This window comes from Rhinoraja longicauda, chromosome 9 (genome assembly GCF_053455715.1).
Source record: "Rhinoraja longicauda isolate Sanriku21f chromosome 9, sRhiLon1.1, whole genome shotgun sequence".
In the NCBI taxonomy this organism is placed as follows: domain Eukaryota; kingdom Metazoa; phylum Chordata; class Chondrichthyes; order Rajiformes; family Arhynchobatidae; genus Rhinoraja; species Rhinoraja longicauda.
The window spans coordinates 48,231,376-48,252,882 of NC_135961.1; the positions used below are offsets into that span (position 1 = coordinate 48,231,376).

Consider the following 21,507-nt stretch of genomic DNA (forward strand, 5'->3'; position numbering starts at 1 on the left):
TACATGGTGTAACCAAAATGTATGAAAATAGCCTTTATTAAAATCTGGCAATGTGCACTTTAACCACGTGATTTTTTTCTATTACAAATCTCAAATTGTGGAGTACAGCGGCAAATAAATAAATGATGGGTCTTTGTCCCAAGCGGTATGGAGGGCACTGTATGACTAGTGAATAGCTTAACCCTACCATCTTTATTACCAATATTGTCAAAAGTATAAAAGTGCCACCTAAATAATGTATTTTAAAAAGCTCTTATTTTTGACAGACTCTTTAACCCTCCAAAAAATACATTCCTACTAGCTGTTTCCAGATCTGATAACTGTCCTGTTAGTTTTAATTTATTTAATTAGCGTGATGTTTTTCAGTGGCTGCAAGTTAGAACCAGCAACCATGCTATGGAAATAATGAATTTGATCCTTGCCTCTCTCTTGTTCCTTATCCAGTTCCCATGACTCCATCTGGGAAGTGTAGGTGTTAGGCAATTCAGGATCGACCTTGACTACAGCGCTGCTGCAGAAGGCTTGCAGAAACTGGAGCTTGCACAGTGGGGGTAGCATCATTTGTGGGAAGGCAGTATAGATCTGTCACTGGATCCAATGGGACTAGTCTTGGGCAAGAATCGATATTGGGAGAGAAGACTGCAGTGAGCATGTGAACATTAATTGAGAAAGCTTTTTGTATGGTTTCAGGGATGAGCCGAAGCTTCATTTCCCAATGGCTTTTACAACAGGGACTAGATATGAGTGAGCCCAAGAAGCGGACGCTGTACAAATGGTACCTTCTGGAGAAGACGAGTCCAGGTATTGGATAATTCCCTTTTTAGTGAGCACTCAAAATAATTTTGAATTGTTGTGAATACAGGTTATGTGAACTGGTGTCTAGATGAGAGTTGAGGTATCAAGTGAGTCAAGAGTATTTAATTGTCATATGTATGCCAACAACAGAACAATGAAATTCGTACTTGCTGCACCAATAACAGAAATAAATATGCAATAATACAACAAATTAATAATCAATAATACGAGGTAACCAGGCCATAACTGCAAAATCAAAGTCCGTAGTGCAACCAAATCAAAGCCCAAAGTAAATCATAGTTGCTGAGGTAGTGGTTAGTGTTCAACAACCTGATGGTTGACAGGCAGAAGCTGTTCTTGAACCTGGAGGTTTTTCAGGCTTGTGTACCTTCTTCTCAATGGTAATGATGAGATGAGATTGGGCCACGGTGGTGTGTCTGTGGTAATATTAGCTGCCTTTTTGAGGCAGCATCTCCTGTGGATCCCTTCGATGATGGAAGGGTCAGTAATTGTGATGGACTGGACAACATCTACCATTTTCTGCAGCCTCCTTTGTTCCCGAGCACCAAACAAGGCCTTGATAACCAATCAATATTGTACACTGAAGAAGTTTGATACAGTATTTGATGACATACCAAAACCTCTCAATTTGTTGCTGAGCTTTCCTTATGATTGAATCAATGTGCTGGGCCCAGGAAACTGAAGCTGTTGAATCTCTCCACTGTCATCCCACCGATGATGATGGATTCATGGCAGGCCTGGCTGGCCCGCCGCTTGCATATGACTAAGGATCCGCCTGTAGGCCTGGCTCGCTCACCGTGGACTTCGAATTGGCCCCGAGCTACCGGCATCGACGAGAACCGCACCGCTGAGAGCAAGAGGTGGCCGCGAGCGAGGTGGACTGCCGAGAACAATGAGGGGATCTGGCGGGGGTGGGGAGTAGATAGGACTGTTTGGTATGGTTGTAACTTTGTCAGCGCAAAAAACGTGGTTTCACTTGGGAGAGGATGTGTTCCAATTGTGATGCTAGGGAATGTGAGAGTTGGGGCTGAAAATGGTTAATGGGATGAAGTTGTTCTTAAGCCCAAAACAAGGCGGTAGTAATGTTTCAAATGTTGCTCTGGTGAGGGTCAATTCCGTACTTTTATGCGGGAGAAATAAAATGTCATGACTATTTGAAGTTGTCTTCAAACTTGCAACCAATCAGAAGGTGGGAATTGCTGCTGGCAAATGAAACAGAAATAACCCTCCTCCATCAAAAAACAGAATGTGAGACGAACTCAGCAGGTCAATCAGCATCTGTGTAAGTTGTTGTTTTGGGTCAACATACTACACTGGGACTGAGGGAACAGGAAAGATTCCCAGTATGTAGCAGTTCAAAAGGGGCTGGGACAAAGACTGATGGGTGATTAGTGGAACCAGAGAGGGGAGGAAATAAGGTATGAGTGGGGGGGGTGGTGGGATAGCTGAGCAAAGGGAGAAAATAACTAGGTGAACAGATGAGTGGGTATGGGAGGAGAACTTAGAACTCAGGAGAACAAATTCCCATCCCATGTGCTCCACTCCCTCACACTCCACCCGAAACATCAACGTACACTGTTGTCCTCTATAGTTGTTACGATCCATGGAGTTCTTCCAGCATTCAGTTTCTTTGCTCTAGATTCCAGCAACTGCTGTCTCTTTTATTTTCTTAACCTTCCTCTTTGGATCATACGTTATGATCATTAAGTGGCTGTCTTTTATTTTTGGAGGAGCTACCTTAAACATGAGACCTGCCTCCTCCACCACAGAAGAACTGGAGTGGAAGCATTCGGCACCAGCCAACGTCACCACACCAGGGAACCTCCGACTCCGCAGGGGTAGTCGCTTCACCTGGCGCAAGGAGTGTCTCACTGTGATGGAAAGGTACCTGCTTAAAGCACACACCCCTTCCCCCCCCCCCCCTTTCCACCTGAGCTCTTTGCTTTCTTTCTTTTAGCTGTTCTTTGAAGATGTTGCATTAATGCACATCCATGGAGGTGTACTTTGCAGTCAGGTGGTAATTGGATATCAAAAGATGAATCCAAGTCATTAGACTTGCTCCAATTTTTGTCAAGAGTTCGAGTTCTGCTGTTAGGTGCTTCTGTAGGCTGAGTGGGCCAAGGATTTACTCAGGAGAAATGCAAAAACTGTCTGCCTGCAATGTACAAATCGGAAAAAAAAAGCCTTCAATGGACTGCAGTAGTTCCGTTTGGCTTAAAAGCTGAACGCATGGGGCACAATATCAGGATGGAATGTTTTCAATTTAGATTAGTTGCTGTTTAGTACCAAGTAAAGTCAAGACTGCGATTGCTGGCTTATTGGGTGTTATGGGAAATTATGGCTGTGAGAAGGAGCGTAATTGACCTTGAGCCATGATATTAAATGGCAGGGTGGGGGATTGAGGGGCATTATTTTTCTTTTTGTATATGGATATTGGATTCTCCTTAATTTTATCTGCCAGTGCTATCTCATGTTCCTTTTTTGCCCTCCTGATTTTTTTTCTCAGTTATGCTCCTCAATCTCCTGTACTCTTTTCAGGGATACAAATGATCCCAGCTATCTATACCTGACTTATGCCTGCATTTTTCCTGACCAGTGGTTTAATTTCTCTTGTAACCCAGGGTTCCTTACATCTGCATGATTTGTCCTTCTTACCGTGAGCTCTTGTTATCATACATTTAAAAGCATCCTGATTTCTGGATGTTCCTTTGCCTGCAAACATCCTACTCCAATCAACTTTTGCAAGTTCCTGTTTAATACCATTAAATTTGTCCGTGTCTCAATTTAGAACTTTAACCTCACTGACACTTCAGTCACTTACCCTGTCAGATTCCCTGGGAGTAGGTCAAGCTTTGCCTGCTCCCTTGTACAGGCCTGGATAAAGTTTCCTAAAGATACTAGACAAACTCCACTCTATAAGCCCTTTGAACTATGGCAGATGCATTTTATATTGGAAAAATACCCTCCCACACCACTCCTATTGGTCTTGCAACTGTTTGCAATCAGCCAAAATATTACCTCCAATTCCCATTGACTATTTGGGGGCCTTCAGTACAACAAGACGATCATCCCCTTTTTTAATTTCTCAGCTCCACCCATATAGCCTGACTAGACAATCCCACAGTAATGTCATCTTTGTCTACTGCTGTGATGTTCTCCTTAATAATGACGTAATTCCCCCTCCTCTTCTACTCCCCCCCCCCCCCCCCCCCCCCCGTCTCTCTTTGCATATATAGCAAGCTGTATAATTGGAGCGGGATATATGGCAACTTCCGAGTTGCTCTTTAATGTGCTCTTGACGATTTAGCTCAATCACCGTGGCACTCCCTCAGGTACACATCCACTTGGAGCAACAAGTCTCGGCGAGGAGCACGACGTGCCACAGTGAATGCAATAAGTTATGAAAGCCAGGAATGTCGCTTAATTTTCCATCTTTTCCCACCTACATTTAATCTGCAGATTTACATCCACAATGGTGGAATTGATTACTTACATCCATTGGTTTAGTTTTCCATTCTATCTGTTGCATTTAAAAAATTGGTAACCTGTTTCTTAATTGCAGTTACTTCAATGAAAACCAGTACCCTGATGAAGCCAAGAGAGAAGAGATTTCAAATGCTTGCAATGCAGTCATCCAGAAGCCAGGTAAAGAGTTGTGTTCAAAAGATAAAACATTTATACCTTAGAAATAGAAATTGGCATGGCCTAGCAGATAGCATTCTTGGCCCACTGTCAGAAGGTTGCAGGTCCATAGGCTCATGGCTCCTTTAGAGACAAAGTAATGTCCAGGTGCAGTGTCTTTCTGAGGTGTTAAATAGAAGCCCTGTCTGTCTTTTCACATGAAAGTTAACGATCCCAAGGCAATATTGCAAAGAAGGGCATGTTACTTCTCCATGAAATAATGTATGCACCTCAGTGGCTGTAAAATATTTTAGGATATCCTGAGGCCACAAAAGATACTAATGCAAATCCGTCTTTAATCTATGAATACCATTGAGAATTTTATTTTAAGAATGGGTCCATCATATTCAAAGCCTGACTATATGCAAAAGCATTGGCATCGGAGACGATGGATTTATGTGGCAAATTCCCTTTTTTTTGCTACCCACTCCATTATCGGATTACTATACGCCCACTTAAGTGCTGGCAGTGCATTGGGTTCTCAGTGCCCAGAAAAAAAACAGGCACGTTTTTTTCACCTGTTGGTTGATGCTGAAGAGAGATAATCAGGGTGATTGATATAAATGAGAAGCTGCTCATCAGGAAATCACTGCACAGCACAACAGTTAAGCTAAATATTATTTGAACCTACAAGGTGATTTAATATTACACAAGTATGCAATGCAACTGATAAACGGCGGATTTGACTTACAGTTTATGGTATTGCAGCTGATTATTGTAAATTGCACAACTTTTATTGTCAATTTGCTATTTGTGAAATTTTGGCTACATTTAATCAAATTTGTGAAAACTTTGCACTTTGAAATTTTGTTATACAGTTAACATTCTTCTTATCGAGTCCACATCACAAGATTAGAAATTGTTCAGCCAGAGCTGAACACACTTCTCAGCATCTGCATACAATTGCTTCTTGTGCGTGGTGGTGAAATGATTGGTAGAAACAGGGCCGCAACGTGAACGCTCTTTCCTTGACCCCCAGTTAGCATTAATTGTAGCATAAGCATGATGCATGTTTTGCAGTGGTACCATTGAGCAGTGCCATTCTGGTCATGCCTGCCTATTGTCTGTGACTCCTGTTCTGAGACTTCGAAGTAATGCAATTGTTGTTGTAGGCAGGAAGCTGACAGATTCTGAACGTGTGACTGCCTTGAAAGTCTACAACTGGTTTGCTAATCGAAGGAAGGAGATCAAGAGGAGAGCAAATATTGGTAATGTTGCTGGAAACAGTACGGCTTAATCAACGAGCTCCTTGCAATGAGCTATCCTTGCATGTAACTGATGGTTTATATGATGCGGAATTATATACAATGTGCTTCCAGGTATAAGGCATACAACACAAGTAGATAGAATTGTAAAGAAGGCATATGGTATGCTTGCCATCAGCAGTCAGGGCATTGACTATAAGAGTCAGGAAGCAACTTTATAAAAATTTGACTAGGCTGCTTTTGGAGTATTATGTATATTTTGGTCCTATTATAGGAAGGATATGGAAGCTTTTGAGAGGGTGCAGGAGAGGTTTACCACACTGCTGCCTAGATTAGAGAGCTTTAGCTTTTAGTGATTGGACAAACATGGCTTGTTTTCTCTGTCAGAAGCAGAGGGGAAACCTGATAGAAGTGTATAAAATGATAGATAAGGTGGGCAGTCAGAACTTTATCCCCAGGTGGAAATGTTAAAGACGAGAGGGCATAGCTTTAAAGTGAAAGGGGCAAATTCCCCTTAGAATCTTTTAAATACCAAGGAATAAGGGCCAAACTGTCAAGCCTCTCATGATAGGACAATCCTCTTGTCCCAAGAATTAGTATTGTGAAAATCATTTGGACTGCTATCGGGTACCTTACCCCTTGTCCCATCTTCTTACGCACATTTCCCATCCCTCAGCCCCTTACTTCCCTTTCATCTCCCCCCTTATCCCCTTCCATCATTATGCCTTCCTCCCAATTTACTTTCCACTCTGACACCCCCTGGTCTCCTGTTTACCTCTAGCCTTTGTCACTCAGCCTCCCTCAAATGTTTCCTCCTGCCACGTGCCAGACCTTGCTTATTACCACTTTTCCAGCTTTCTTCCTCTACTCCACTCAGTCTTAAGTATCCCAACCCGAAACATCATTTGTCCATTCCCTCCACAGATGCTGCCTGACCCGCTGGGTTCCTCCAGCATTTTGATTTTTGCACACAATAATTGGTAGAAAATGACATGGTCATGGGCCACATGCCACATGCCTCTGTGCATATCTTAAGAAAGATATGACTGTGGGGAGAAGCCCTGGCAGTGACTGCAGCCGGTGCATGCTTATCAATAGCCTGCATGCTCTGTGAGGATTGAGAGGAGGAGGAGGAGGAAAGTATATTTGACTCGCCAGCCTTTTAACTGCTGGCTGTTGTCTTATTTTCAATCAGGTGTTTGACCTCCCCTGTCATGTACATGTAGCTGGTAATTTTGGGCTACCAGGAAGCTGTCCTGGCTTCTAAGCACTTTGCTGTTTTGTGTAGTGATATTTTCTTATGGAAATTTTGCTTTTTCAAAGAAGCAGCAATCCTAGAAACCCATGGTATTGATGTACAGAGCCCAGGTGGACATTCCAATAGCGACGATATCGATGGAAGTGATTTCATGGAGCAGGTAGAGGTTGTTACTTGTATTCCGTTAGATTGTGAAGAGTTTGGGTATTTTTTCAGCTATCGGCACTCTTTCCTTGAATAATCTTCTCATCACACTAAGACCTTGATGTACAGGGGCACAGCTTTTGCTAGTCCTGTTGTATCTCACACGACAAGAACCTGCAGTGGGCTCCTTTATCAAAAAAAACTGCATAGAACAGAATAGTACAGCACAGGAATAGGCCCTTTGATCCACAATGTCTGGATCAAACATGATGCCAAGATAAATCAATCTCATCTCCTGTACATCCATATGCATCCATTCCCCGCATATCCACATGCCTATTTAAAAGCCTCTTAAACGTCACTATTGTCTGCCTCCACCGCCACCCCTGGCAGCCTGTTCCAGGCACCAGCCATTGTGTGTGTTTGTGTAAAAATAAAAAATAAAACCTTCCGCTCACATCTTTAAACTTTGTCCCTCTGACCCGAAAGCTATGTCATTTAGCCTTTGATGTTCCACTCGTACTGTTTACCATTTTTATGTTCTTCTGTCAGGTCACCCCTCAATCTTTGACGTTTCAGAAAAATCAATCCGTCTGCCTTGACTCTTATATTCAATGCCCCGACCAATGAAGGGAAGCTTATCACATGCCTTCTTACCACTCTATCTATATAGAGTTGCCACATTTAGGGAGATATAGACTTGGATGCCAAGATCCCTCGATAAATCAATCTTTTAAGTGTCTTGCCATTAATTGTATACATCCCCCTTACATTTAATCTCCCAAAGTGCAATACATCACACTTACTTAAGATTAAACTCCATTTGCTATTACTCCGTTCATTGCTGTACCTGATTTACTTTGGCAACCTACTTCATATGCAGCAACTCCAAAAATCTTAGTTTTGTTTGTAAACCCACTAACCAACCCATCTACATCCAAATCATTTATATCTCAAACAACAGACAGAGGTACCAACACACATCCCTTCAGGACTTCACTGGTCACAGACCTCCACCTTTTTACTACAACCCTCTGTCTGTTATCAGCTAGTCAGTTCTGAATCCAAACGACCAAGTCACTGTGAATTCTGTGCATCTTAATGTTTTGAATCGGTCTTCCATGGACTACTACCATTATTGAATGGATTCATCACGGATGCAGGTTTCCAAAAAAAAGAGATAGTACTGGAGTGACTCTAGGCAACATCTCTGGAGTGCATGGATAGGTGACATTTTAGGTTGTGACCCTTCTGCAGATTGTGGTTGGGGGGAAGCTGGAAGAGAAGTGGGGGCAGGACAAAGCCTGGCATGTGATGCAGATACAGACAAGGGTTTTTTTTGATGGGTGGATGGTTGGACAGAGGTCAGAGATGAAGAGACAAAAAATGTGAGATTAGGACAGATGTGAGATTAGGACAGAAGAGGTGAGACTTGTGATGCCAGAGGAAGGAATATAGGTGGAAAGGGAGAAGGTGAAAAATGAGTGCAATACCTGCTTGTTCTCCCAGTTGCTATCTATTTTAATTCCCCTTCTCACACTGACTCCTCCAATGCCAGATTGAGGCCACACGCAAACTGGAGGAACAGCATCTCATATTCTTCATGTGCAGCTTATAGTCTAATGGTATGAATATTGAATTCACCAATTTTAGGTAACTACCTACAAACAACTCCTCTCCTTCTCCCATCTCGCCTCTCTTCCCTTGTGCCTCATCTCAATTTGCACCATTTCTCCCCTTCTCACTCCCCTTGTCCCCTTCCACCTATATTCCTTCCCCTGGCTTCACACCATATCTCTTCTATCCTTATCTCACATTTTGTCTCTTCATCTCTGGCCTTTGTCGAAACCATTACCTATCAACCCCCACCCATAACCTGTATCCACCTATCACTTGCCAGGCTTTGTCCTGCCCCCACCTCTCTTCCAGCTTTCTCTTTCTCCCCCCCCCTCCACAATCAGTCACAATCACCTATCCATGTTCTAGAGATGCTACCTGACCCACTGTGGCACTTTATCAAATGCTCTAATAAAATCCATATAGACAAGAGTCAAGTCACACCAAGAGTCAAGAGTATTTCATTATCATATCTACCGACAATGGAACAACAAAATCCCTACTTGCAGCAGCATAACAGGCCTGTGTACAGAGATAATATAGGCACAAGGAACTGAAGATGCTAGAATCCTATGTAGGACACAAAGTGCTGGAGTAACTTAGTAACTGGAGACCCTTCAGACTGAAGAAAGATCCTAACCCAAGATATCACCTATCCATGTCATCCAAAGAAGCTACCCGACTCCAGCGCTTTGTGCTCTACACATAGATAAGATATAATAAACAAAACATTCAATAAACTAATAATCACAATACTAGTGCAAAAAAAGCTCAAGATTCTTAGTGCAACCCAAGACAGCATCCACCACCCTACTACCCTCATCGATTTTGCTTGTCACCTTCTCAAAAAATGTGATCAAGTTAGTCTGATATGACTTGCCATGTACAAAGCCAATGCTGACTTTCCCTAATTACTCCTTTTGCTTCCAAATGGGAGTAAACCTATTCTGAAGAATTCTGTCCAATAGCTTCCATATGACTACTGTATGGTTCCCTCGCCAATAATTTCCTGGATTCTCCCTATGTCTTAAAGAAACAACATTAGCTATTCTCCAATCCTCCACGATCTCAACTGTGTCAAGAGAAGATCTTCATCAAAGCTCCTTCAATCTTCTCTCTTGCCTCTGAATAACTTAGGATAGATCCCATTTGTCCTGCATATTTATCCACCTTAATACTCTTCAAGAGCCCCTACACCACCTCAAACTGCCTGGTATATAGTATAGTATTTTCAACTGATCTCACTCTCCTCTAAGTTGGTGAATACAGATGTAAAGTACTCACTTATTACCTCACCGACATCTTTGGACTCCAAGCACAAATTCTCTTTTTCCCTTCTTCCTGGTTACCCTATTGTTTTAATGTATGTGTAAAAAGCCTTGATTTTATATCATTTGAGTCATCAATGCTATTTCATGCCCCGTTTTAATGCTTCTAATTGTCTGCTTGAGTTCTCACCTACTTGCTTTATATTCCTCCAAAGGCCCTGTCTGATTTCATCATCTTAAACCTTGCATAAGTTCGATTTTCTTTTGACCATATTTACAACCTGTTTAGACATCCAAAGTTCCCTTACCTTGCCATGCCGGTCCCGAACTTTAATCAACTGGCCTTTAAATATGTCAGACGCAGACTTACCAAATAACAACTGCTCCCGATTTACTCTCTCTAGCTCCTGCCTGATTACATTGTAATTTGTCTAATTCCAATTTAATATCTTCCACAATGTCCAAGCTTATCCCTTTTCAAAACAATCTTAAAACCTATGGAGTTGCATTATGTCAAAACAAGCCTGCTTCATTCATCAGTCCTGTGCACATAGTCCATATTCAAGTTGGGATGCAAATCATAAATTGACGTAGCAAAAGAGGGCATTTGCCCCACAGTTGCCTTCTATGGTTCTACCATCTCCATCAAAGATCTTTATCAAACTCTCTTTTGCGCTTTATGATCTAATCTTTTAGTAGCATGTTCCAGACCGCAATATCGCATAGTATATTTGAAAATGTGTTTTGTTTTGTATTTCAAATCAAATGTGTCCTTGAGTATTGACTCTTCTGCCAGGAAACAGTTTCTTCTTTATTCCGTTCAAACCAGCCATAACTTTGAATATTTCTATTAAATCTGCCTCTTTTTTTCAACTTAAGGAGATCAAACCCCAGCATCCCCATATAACTGAAGGTCCAAATTTCTCATGCCATTTCTAGTAAATGGTCTCATCCATTCTATATGGTGGAGTCCAGAACTGAACACATAGCTAGTGTTTTATGAGTCATAATTTCACTTTCACCACAATATTTTGTTAGTTGAATCTTCTGCCATGAGATACCACCACAATTTAACCATGATTGCTGCAAAACATTTGTACAAATCCCAGCTGTGCATTAATATCCTTCTGATAAGGGTATCCTTTCTTTTTAAGACCAGCTGGATCATTAGTCTGTGCCACCCACTGGATAGTTAGACCATCATGATTTTTTACACCCCTTTCCTGCAACCATTTAATTTTACATGAGAGATTAAAAACCGGAAGTGAAACCTAGTCCACTATAAAATCCATCCACAGGTCCCTTTGGTATTTGAAACCTGTCCAAGAGATATTGTGGAATAAGTATTATGTGATACGACTGAAAAGTTTACAGATAACAATATGTGATTAATTCTTAAGCCTATTAAACCAACGAGGTAGTTGAGGAAACTAATTTACAATTTGCCAAAGGAAGCCAGTTATTCTCGGGACAATTCATACAGCATGGCCGCTGACTGGGATGATGGCCTCTTGGCTGACTGCATCCCACACTTACTCTAGACATGAGAGCATTTCATTTGCCATGCCATTGCCCAATGTCCTCTGGTGTTGATATCTTGCACACTGTATACTGCAACATTTTACTATGAAGTTTGTTTTATTGCTGATATTTATTTTCTAAATTGGAAAATTTACAATAAATTGCAAAATGTTGTGATAAGGTAAATGTTAATGTACTGAGATGTATAAATGAGCAAGATACAAAGTATAAATTCTTGCTCTGTTACAGATCTTTGTTGAAATCTTAGTGAAATCAATGCAATCTTCCTGATTAGAGATGATATGTAAGAGAAGGGAGGGGGTGGAGGGGAGGTGGGGGGATATAAGGATGGCAGGGTTTGTAGGGACAATCACAATATCTGCTTTCTGATCACCAGCCACAACCTGCTGATATTGCTAGCAGAGGCATCTGTTCATATCCTGGCCCCTTCAAAAAAGAAACAGGAGGTAAGGGAGGAGAACTTTGACGTGCCCCGTTCGCCTGATGAACAATTTCTTTTCTAAACACAGGATGAGAACACAAGTCACAGTGATCCCCAGCAAGACCCCATCTCGTTAGCTGTCGAAATGGCTGCAGTCAATCATTCCATCCTGGCACTTGCCAGACAAGGAGGTGGTGAGATAAAGAGAGAAGTGGTTGAAGATGACTGAAATGCTGTAGGAGAAAACTGAGATTTGGTACATCATTGGACTACCCTATCCTTAATGTAATCTCAATATATCTGTGCGTGATCTTATTTTGAACTAGTTAATAGGGTTCTCTTCATTCGATTGCAGTAAGTTATCCTGCTCGGAGCCATGGGCAGAAATTGTGCCTGTCACCCAGCAGCCCTCCAAAGTCCTGCCTGGAGATGCTCCTGCAGTTGCAAACATTCCTGGGGTCCTGTCAACCCAGCATGAAGTGTTCCTGAGCCCAGCATCTGTGACCTCGAGGCAATGCTTCTCAAGACCCTGCTATTTTAGCTCCACCGACCACTACTTTTGCATATATCCCCTTCAGTCTAACTGAGGGAGTTTTAGCTTTTCAGAAATATTTGGCAATGGCTGTGCTGATTTTAACCTCCAATATTAATGCTCCTAGATCACAATACACCTTCCTTGCCGAAACCTGTTTGGAAATACTGGATCTGCAATCAAGGATAAACTTGAGGACTGAAGGGTTACAAGCTCTGGCTGGCTCAGAAAAATATTGGACTGCCGGTAATAAAACAGAGGACATACAGGCCCATCTCTTTGCTTGTGGCAACCTTCATACTGACTTGACAAAACTTAAATGGTTCTGACACAAAACCCAACAAAATATCTGAATGTGTAGTCAATAGGATGGGAATAGGCAGCTGCTAATGTCGGAATGGGAACTTGTTATAACAGCACCAACCATCTGCATACCACTGTTGTTGAAACTAGACGGACAAATGAAAGTCATTGAGACTAAATGCGATAAAACATCAGATTGTATTGGATTTGCATGTAACAAGGATGTGGCTCCACAACCAGCCCAGGATCTTGAACTGCAGCAGGGACCAGGCACAGAACATGTTTGCTCCATTTGGAAACCCTGATTACTTTTATGAAGTTGCAAATGGAAGTGAATACCACTTAGATCAACACTGATGCAGCAAACACCGGTGGTATTCAAGGCAAAAGATCATTCCAATCAACATACCATTGATGAGCCACTTTGTATTAAAGAGGTCTGAAATTTTGCATGGTCCAAAGAAAAATCCTGAGGGACTTGGTTTGTTCATTAGTAGTGTTTCATTCTATGGCTTAATGTGGCCAGTCTCTAATGGAAGAATTCTCACCTACAAGTCTTATTCTGAAAATCTTTACATCATAAATGACCTGTGTTGATCGTGAGTTAACGCATGGTTGCCTGTGTACAGGTGGAGAAATGGGTATTCCTTGCTAGCCCTGCTGTTTCCCCACCAACTCAACTCTATCCAGTACTTATACAGGTTCCGTGTTCGGTAGGTATTGAAGTCAAGAAGAAGTTTTCCAGGGAGATTCTCCATGCCCCAGGAAATTTGTGGAAGGGAAGAGATGGAAAACTAGAGGTTGAAAGATCCTGTTTCCACGTATTAACTTTGAATTTTATCTGATTCCTGTAAAGAGATGTTTATTAAATGTCTTTAGCCCAACTCATAACATTCAATTCTGGTCAGAATTCCAGGATTGGCATGGAGAATGGGATGGGTGGGTAATCAAACATGGGCATGTTTCAAAAATAGTCATACTGGCAACCAGGTTGATGTCCCAGGTAATAGAATTATTGACTTCAGTGGCATGAAACAAAAAAAGCAAAAATTCTGCAGATTCTGGAAATACTCTCCAAGTGAATAGCAACCAGAGAGAAAAATCAGTTGGAATAAAGAAAAGTTGAAGTTATATAGACAAAACCATCTTTCTCCACAAATGCAACCTGCTATTACGAGAATTTGCAGCCTTTTCAATGCTTAGGTTACAATGGACAGATGTGGTGTTTTATGTCATTTCATTCCACAATTTCTCAGTGAATATGTTCAAATCCATCCATTTACCCCAATTTCTCCTCAGCCAACAGGTATAGGTTTCATATTGAAGACTTCCCCACCGTTGAAGGGTAGAATTAGATAATGGAAATGTGGGGAGAATTAAAATAGGATATGGGAATATTGTATGTTGGTGCTAGAAGGTCAGTGTGGTCTTGGTGGGCTGAAGGGCTTGTCAGCTGTGCTACTAACCATTTTGAGAGAGAGTACCACAAAGCAGGAACATGAATTCAGAACAACTTCCTTCTATTGGTTTTGCAGGCTTGGACATTGGGACAAAAGGGTTTGCTTTCAAAGAGAGGTTTGGTCATCTTTTCAGCAGTTGGAAAAATAACCTAGAACAAAACACCTAAGGAACAGGCCCTTCAGCCCATGATATCTGCACCGTGTGATGCCAAATTAAATCAATCCCTTCTACTACACATGATCCTTATCTCTACATCCCCAGCATATTTATTTCCACCACCACCCCTGGCAGCATAATGACCTATTTTGTGTGTAAAAAAAAAAATGCTTCGTACTTTAAACTTTTCACTTCTCAGCTTATTGTACCCTCTAGTTTTTGACATTTCCACTTTAGCTAAAGGTCCTGGCTGTCTACCGTATCTATGCCCCTCATGATTTTATGCACTTCTGTCTGGTCTCCCGTTCACCTTTGAAGTTTCAGAGAAAACAATCAAAGTTTATTCATCTCTCCTTATAGCTGATAACTTTAAATCCAGGCAGCAGGCTGGTGAACCTCTTCTGCACCCACTCTGCAGCCTCCACAACCTACCAGAACTGCACACAATACTCTAAATGCAACCTAATCAAAGTTTTATAAAGCTGCAACTTGACTTCCCGACACTTATACTTAATTCCCAGACCCTTTGGGCGAAGGCCAGAGATAAAAAGACACTTGTGGAACAAAAGGATTGAAGAGTTGCAACTTGTGAAGCTAAAGGAAGGACTGCAGGTGGAAGGGGGGATGGAGGGAAGAAATCGGTGCTCGTCTAGTTGGGGCACACGAGGGAGAGAGAGGGAGGTGGTTTGTAGTTATCTAAAATTGAAGAATTCAATGTTCATACCTCTAAATTGTAAGCTACCCAAGTGGAATATGAGGTGCTTTTCCTCCAGTTAGTGTATAGCCTCTCCAGCAATGGAGGAGCCTGGGGACACAACTTTTCCTGTCACAGTGATATTTCTGTTACTTTCACAGTCTTTGCCCACTCCCCTGTCCACCTATATTCCTTCCTCTAAGTTCACAAGTGTAAACCCTTCAATCCTTTTGACTCACACTTTTCATCTCTGGCCTTTGTCCAACCATCCTATCAAAACCCTCACTCACCTGTTTTAACCTATTACCTTCCAGACTTTGTCCTGCCCCTCCTTCCCTGCCCCCCCCCCCCCCCCCAAGCACACAATGAGTCAGAAGGACCAGAAAGGTCACATATCTATGTTCTCCTGAGATGCTGCTTGACCCGCTGAGCTACTCCAGCACTTTGGTGTTTTTTTTTGTAAACTTGTATCTACTTTAAAATGAACAGTTCTATTCAGAGGAAGATGATCAGGGGCAATTTCCATGGTCTGGATTTTCTGCCAGGTCCCAAGGATACTTGACCAGAGAGTTTCAACTGGCACGTTTTCCAGCTTTCAAACATCACAAAATATTTCACATAGTTAATAATCATGAATCAAACTTTATGCAGTTAAATGTAGAATCCATTTTGTGCTCTGGTTTATCTCACAATCAGCAATGAGATGAAAGACTTCCAAATCTGCTTTCAATGGTTGTGGTCGGAGATGATATTAAGTCGTTTTCACAATGCCATTCATGATGGAATAATGGAAAACGTGCAGTTTAAATATTGGACTATTAATTTTGTCCATGCATTTAGTGCTCTTCTTACCTCTGTTTTTAGCAAAGAGTACTTAGCACCTGGGGTGTTGTACAAATACAAATGCAGCTGTGTTAGCAAAGATCACCAAAATCATGTGTACATTATAAATTCAGTGATTCCATTGCTTAGGGACATAAATTGAAAAATTACTGACTACTATAAAATCCAAATAAACCTAAAACTCATAATTTTTCAATTGGATGTTTGTGTTCACAAAGTAGACCCATTTTTTGCAGGCAAGTGAAAACTAATACAATCTCATATAAAATTAGTCTTGGTCCTGCTGTGATTAAATGCTATTAAATTGGTCGAAAGAACCAGAATGAAGATAATCTTGTTCTCCATCTTAAACACTCTCCCACCTTTACCAGTTGGATGGGATATTTCCATTTAGCAGCCTTAGATGACAGGAACTAGTTTCTCTTCCTACCTGTTGTTTCCCAAGGACCTAACCATCCCATCTACTGATGTGTCCCACAAGGTAGAGCCTGCAGGCCCCACATGGATCTCTTGAATCACTTCAGAAACTACAATCTTAACCCCAAGGTGCATCAACTTTTTTTGCATTTACAACAATAATCTCTTCACCCTTTGGTCTAATTTATCATCTTTGTTCTTCAGCACCCTGAAGTGGACAGGCAGAAATTTCCTCTAAGGCAATCCTTTACTGAGGAGCAGGTGAGAAGGGATGAAGAGCCTTCTCCTGCTTCGGTTCATTCTGAGCTCACTACTTGATTCAGTAGCAGAGTCAAGAGTTGCACTGAAGAAGAGCTGCAGCAGCAGATGTCTTTCATCAGCAGCCATGTTAAAGACTAAAAGGCAGTATTCACTGAAATGCAAGTCACCATCTCACATCCAACAATGTCAGAACTGTTCTTTATCTCGTTTATTGTTTGTGCCATCTTCCTGTGTTTTCCTACATACAGCCCTGATTTCACTTGCTTCCTGGGGATGTGAACTCATGAGGGACATCTTGAGGGCATTTTATTGTGATAGTTCTCCGGCTCTTATGATGGGGCAATGAAAAAAAGACACTGGTTTGTACAAATCTTCATCACACAAAAGAAATTGGGGCATGAGAAGGTCCCTCCACCCGAGCCTGCCCTTCAGTGTTATCATGGCTCCAAGTCAAAACTGTTTTCTCTGAGAGCTCATTCTTTCCTAAGCAAAAAAAACATATTGCTGGAGGGTCAGGCCACTTCTTCAATCTGAAGGCGCATGCTCTCCTGGGTGCATCCTTTAATGATCCTCAAAATTGTAACTGTTCCAGCAATTTGTTTTTTTTGTGTTCAAGCTTCCAGTATCTACAGTCCTTTGTGTCTTCATTGTTTCACACATTGGGTTTAGTATTTTGAAGTGTTCTTGCCTGATTTAAAAAATTGTGATTATACAACTGAGAGTCTAAGTGCAGCACCTTTTCCTGTACTCTATTAACCATACAACATTTCTTTGCTATTGAAAATTATACTTCAACTCTGAACAAGTTACCACCTTGCTTAACATATTACAGCTTTTGCCAGACGGCAGCATCAGCACGGTGGTGATGTTACCTAGTAACCCAGAGATCTGGACTGATGCTCTGAAATTTAATTAAAGAGATATGAAATAAAATGCTGGTATCAGTAATGATGCTGAGGGAATCACTGGATTCCAGTAAATTCTGGTATTCATGGGTCCTTTAGGAAACTTACCCTTCCCCAGTCTGATCTACCCAGTAGACACAACATACTGTGATAAATGCTGGCGTTCCCAGCACATGCAGCTACTGGGTACTTCACCAGTGCGATCCAGGAAGTTAAGTTGGAGTCTATGTCCTCTTAATCTTAGATTGATTCACTTTGACTGTGGCAGTGCTCTTTTCTCTGAGTGCCACTCTTGATACGCAAATATCGTAAAAATATTTGAGTAAATTAAACCATTGGAACATAGTTCCACATTACTGTGCACAGCCATGAGGAGTTGTGAGCAGTGTCCTTTCACAAGAAAGAAGTGCTGACCATATACTGTTACAGGATGTGTCCTGCTCCTAGCAGACTGGGTGGCCCTGTGCTTTGCTGCCCTCTGATCAGTGAAGTTGGTTCTGATACCTGACAAGGTATTTAACTACAGTTCTTGGCTACTGTGGAAACATCAACAAAAGGCAAACACGAGGATCATTAAACCCAGGAGAGCATGCCCCTGAAACCATTAGTGTGGTCCTCCTTACCAACCCCCAAACACCACTGATCCATTCACAACTGATCGAAGGTAATCAAGATGATAGCACTAAGGTAAATAAAGTGACCAGCTGATTTACTAACATCTTTCAGGCAAAGACACTTGCTGGAACCACTACCTCCTTGACCTTTATTGGCATTTGCTGTTGAAGAGGTAGGGTGAGGAACGAGTGTTGCTTTACCCAATCATTGTAAAATGAGTGCCGGAAGTAGAGCTATGTAATAGCCACAGATCGCAAGAAAAAAACTTTAGATAAACTACCTACCCTGAAAACTGGTTTACAGAGACAGTTATAGTAAAACCTTTTATATTATTGATTCACCAAGGGCTGTTGGATATTATGCAGAGTCTGCTGCATGACAAATGAGCTGGTAAGTCTGAATGGGATCAGTTTTCTGATCTGTCACCAACTAGATTCAGCTCTCCATTTAGGAGAGCGACCAGTTCAGCTGCATGCAACAAATCCTGCAAATTAGTGTAAACTACACGAGGAAGCATGAAGGCAATGGTGCCTTGTTGCATCAAATAGTTTGCTATTTTTAAGAGCTTTACCTAGTGACTTGGAGTATTACGTCCAGAAACAGTAGCAATTGTGTAGAAGACACTGGATTAATCATCTATGTACTTATCACTGTCTCAGCAGATGACCAATAGCTTTCTAGGTACCCATTGCCTTCCCATACATTTTTAGCCCAATCTTAAAAGATTTTTGTACCTGGATTAGACACAGTTCTTTGATTTGTCTTTTAACAAATTCATGTATTTTTCTGCTAAGCAGAAAGGGAATATGCTACAGATTAAGTAAAGATTCAGGGGTAACAGAGTCCTTCCAGTCATGCACTTGTTGCATGTGCTATTTTTTGTGTTGCGTGTCCGTAATACAGTTCCTGCTTCTCCCTTAATCCAGGTTTCAAATGTTTGGTACATATTAGGCCACTTCCAAAGTTAGCTGTTTTGTTCATTTTAATTTGTACAGAAAAACTAAAGCCTGCACCAGAGTGAGAGATCCTGTGCCTGATTATGTTTGTGCGTTTTCGCTGGTGGTAAAGAACAAATTTACATTAATTAGGGGGGGAAACGTCCTTTAAAAGGGCAGCATACAAAGAACTGTGAATGATCCATTCTTATTTTTGTTGAAGTCAGACCTTCGAGTATGGGCATGTAATGACTGAGGGACTCGCACAGCACTTCCACTACACACTTTTGAGAGCTGAAGCTCAATTCGGATGATGAGTTTAGATTAGAGTATTTTAAGGACCCGTCAACTTTGAAATTGATGGATCGGAATGGCACGTCAGGGTCTTCAAGCCAACCCTGAAACTGGTGTAACATCTGGATTTGGTTTAAAAAAACTAGAATGGATAAAATATGCTCCATGTACTAACATTGCTCTTTAATGACTGTCCCACCTGACCAATTTCTCTCAACCAATTACCTCTGAACACCTGTTAAGAGAAACCCTTTGATTGTTGGAGGAAAGACTGGTTCAGCTAGAGGCTGAACAAATCATTGTGGAACCAAGCTTCCTATCCTTATCTATGCTAGGACAATTCAAAACCACTGGATCATGATAGACCCACTTATTTTTTATTATGTATTCTTTGAAAACAACAATGGATTCTGCCTCAACCAATCCTAGGAGCATTCATGTTTCTAACCTCTCCAGTTACTATATGTTATCAATTTATTTTTTCACAAAAGGGAAAGTGATAGCTAGACTGAATGTACAGAGATGAACATTTCTGGCCCTACCTCAGCATTCCGGTGAAGTGGATAACATTTTTTTTTAAATCATTATTCTTCCTATTATTCCAAAATCATTAACGAGTAGACATTAGATGTTGGTGTTCTGGAAGCTTCATCACCTCCCTTCAACCAATTCTAAAAGGAATCTTGATCCTCCTAGTCAAGGCAACAATATCAGGTGAGGAAGATCACCCCACACATCTGCGATAAATGGTATAGCAGACACCGATCTCCCCATCTGTGATGAACAATGGGGCAGAGTCAGATTCCTGGAGCCTTGTGACCTGCAACCAAGTTGACACTAACATTCCACAATAGTTTTGGTCCAATTCTCAATGTTTTGGGTGACGAGTGTTGATATCAACAAGAGTATTTTTTGAAGTACTCGTCTGGCCGCATCATGGTTTGACCTTTGAAGTATAATCTTTGAAAATAAGTGTTTGTTTCCCATAATTATCAAATTACATACTCCCTGCAATTACCCTTCAACTCTGTCAGTAAGAGCCAAGCAGTCAGATTCACCCACAGGTAATGTTTCATTAGGTCACATCAAGTAAATGGCAATTTAAAATATTCCAATCAAATGGGTCATAACGTACTCCAAAAAAATCATTTTAGTCATCTTTACTTTTCCATAGCCAGACCAGGTGATGGGGTTAACATCATCACTCAGAAAAATAAAGCAGGCTTACCCGATGTGTTTTTTAGTGGGGGGTGGGTTGGGAGGTGGTGAAGGCAGTGCAGAAAATGTAACAGGTCTGCATTGAAAGTCACTTGGTTTCCAAACTAGAAGCTGAACAGGATAACCTTTAAAAGCCTTAGATTTTTTTTAAACAAATGTTATATACTGAGCAGCAGATGTATTTTCATTTGAGTCCTGTATAAGTTTTCTGTTCCTATTCTGGATTAGTGCCTTTTTTGGACAGTAGACTGTTCTGCAAATAAGAGTAAAAATGTCATGATGCTGTTTGTACAGTTTGTTTTAACAAATTATTATTATTTTGTAAAATTTTGGTAAAATCTCTGTATTGTACTAAGTAGGAAAAATAAACTAATTTAAATTGTCTTATGTTATTTTTTTTTAATGGGATTTCACTTTTTGTTTTTTGGTTCTACTGATTACACAGATTTGTTAAATGGAGAGAAACAGAAATGATTGGAAATAATTGTTTAACTTCACAAACACAAAGGCTAAAATCTGACAGCTACAGGTGGTCCAAAAGATACATTGTTATGTTATGGTGCCCCACCACTGCTTCTTTGAGTAATAAAACTGTTCAGCTCTAGGTTGCCGAATAAGTACTGATTTTGAATGGTTACTGGCTGGTCGGAATTAAGTTATTATTCTTGAATATAAAAAATGGGTTGCAAAGAGTGCATGATGCACCAACTCTGGAGCAAATCTTTCAGATCACAACCTTTCATCAGAATTACCTAAAATATTTTCTTCTCTCACAGGTGCTGCCTTGCCCATCGTGTGATGGCTCGTGAGATTTCCACCAAATGCAGTATTTTGTGTAAGATTTATCTGGTTATCTGGAAGCAATGGTTTTCCTACACAGTTTAATAAGCATCTTGCAGAAATCCCCTTGTCCCATGCACA

At 41.1% G+C, this 21,507-nt stretch overlaps 1 protein-coding gene across 15 annotated transcripts in view; it reads left to right on the plus strand.

Annotated features, from left to right (window-relative positions):
* Window positions 1-20,943, plus strand: part of LOC144596711 (homeobox-containing protein 1-like) — a 42,569-nt gene extending 21,626 nt beyond the window's left edge. For 2 of the 15 annotated variants that reach the window (XM_078405411.1, XM_078405412.1), the window contains exons 5-10: window positions 691-801; window positions 2,547-2,700; window positions 4,379-4,461; window positions 5,610-5,705; window positions 7,026-7,120; window positions 12,041-16,663. In XM_078405411.1, the coding sequence (XP_078261537.1) occupies window positions 691-801; window positions 2,547-2,700; window positions 4,379-4,461; window positions 5,610-5,705; window positions 7,026-7,120; window positions 12,041-12,181 (680 nt within the window). In that variant the 3' untranslated portion in view covers window positions 12,182-16,663. Of the gene's footprint in view, window positions 1-690; window positions 802-2,546; window positions 2,701-4,378; window positions 4,462-5,609; window positions 5,706-7,025; window positions 7,121-11,907 lie in introns of all 15 variants that reach the window. The other 13 variants (XM_078405419.1, XM_078405420.1, XM_078405415.1 and 10 more) reach the window with 13 other exon arrangements.
* The last annotated feature ends 564 nt before the right edge of the window (window positions 20,944-21,507 follow it).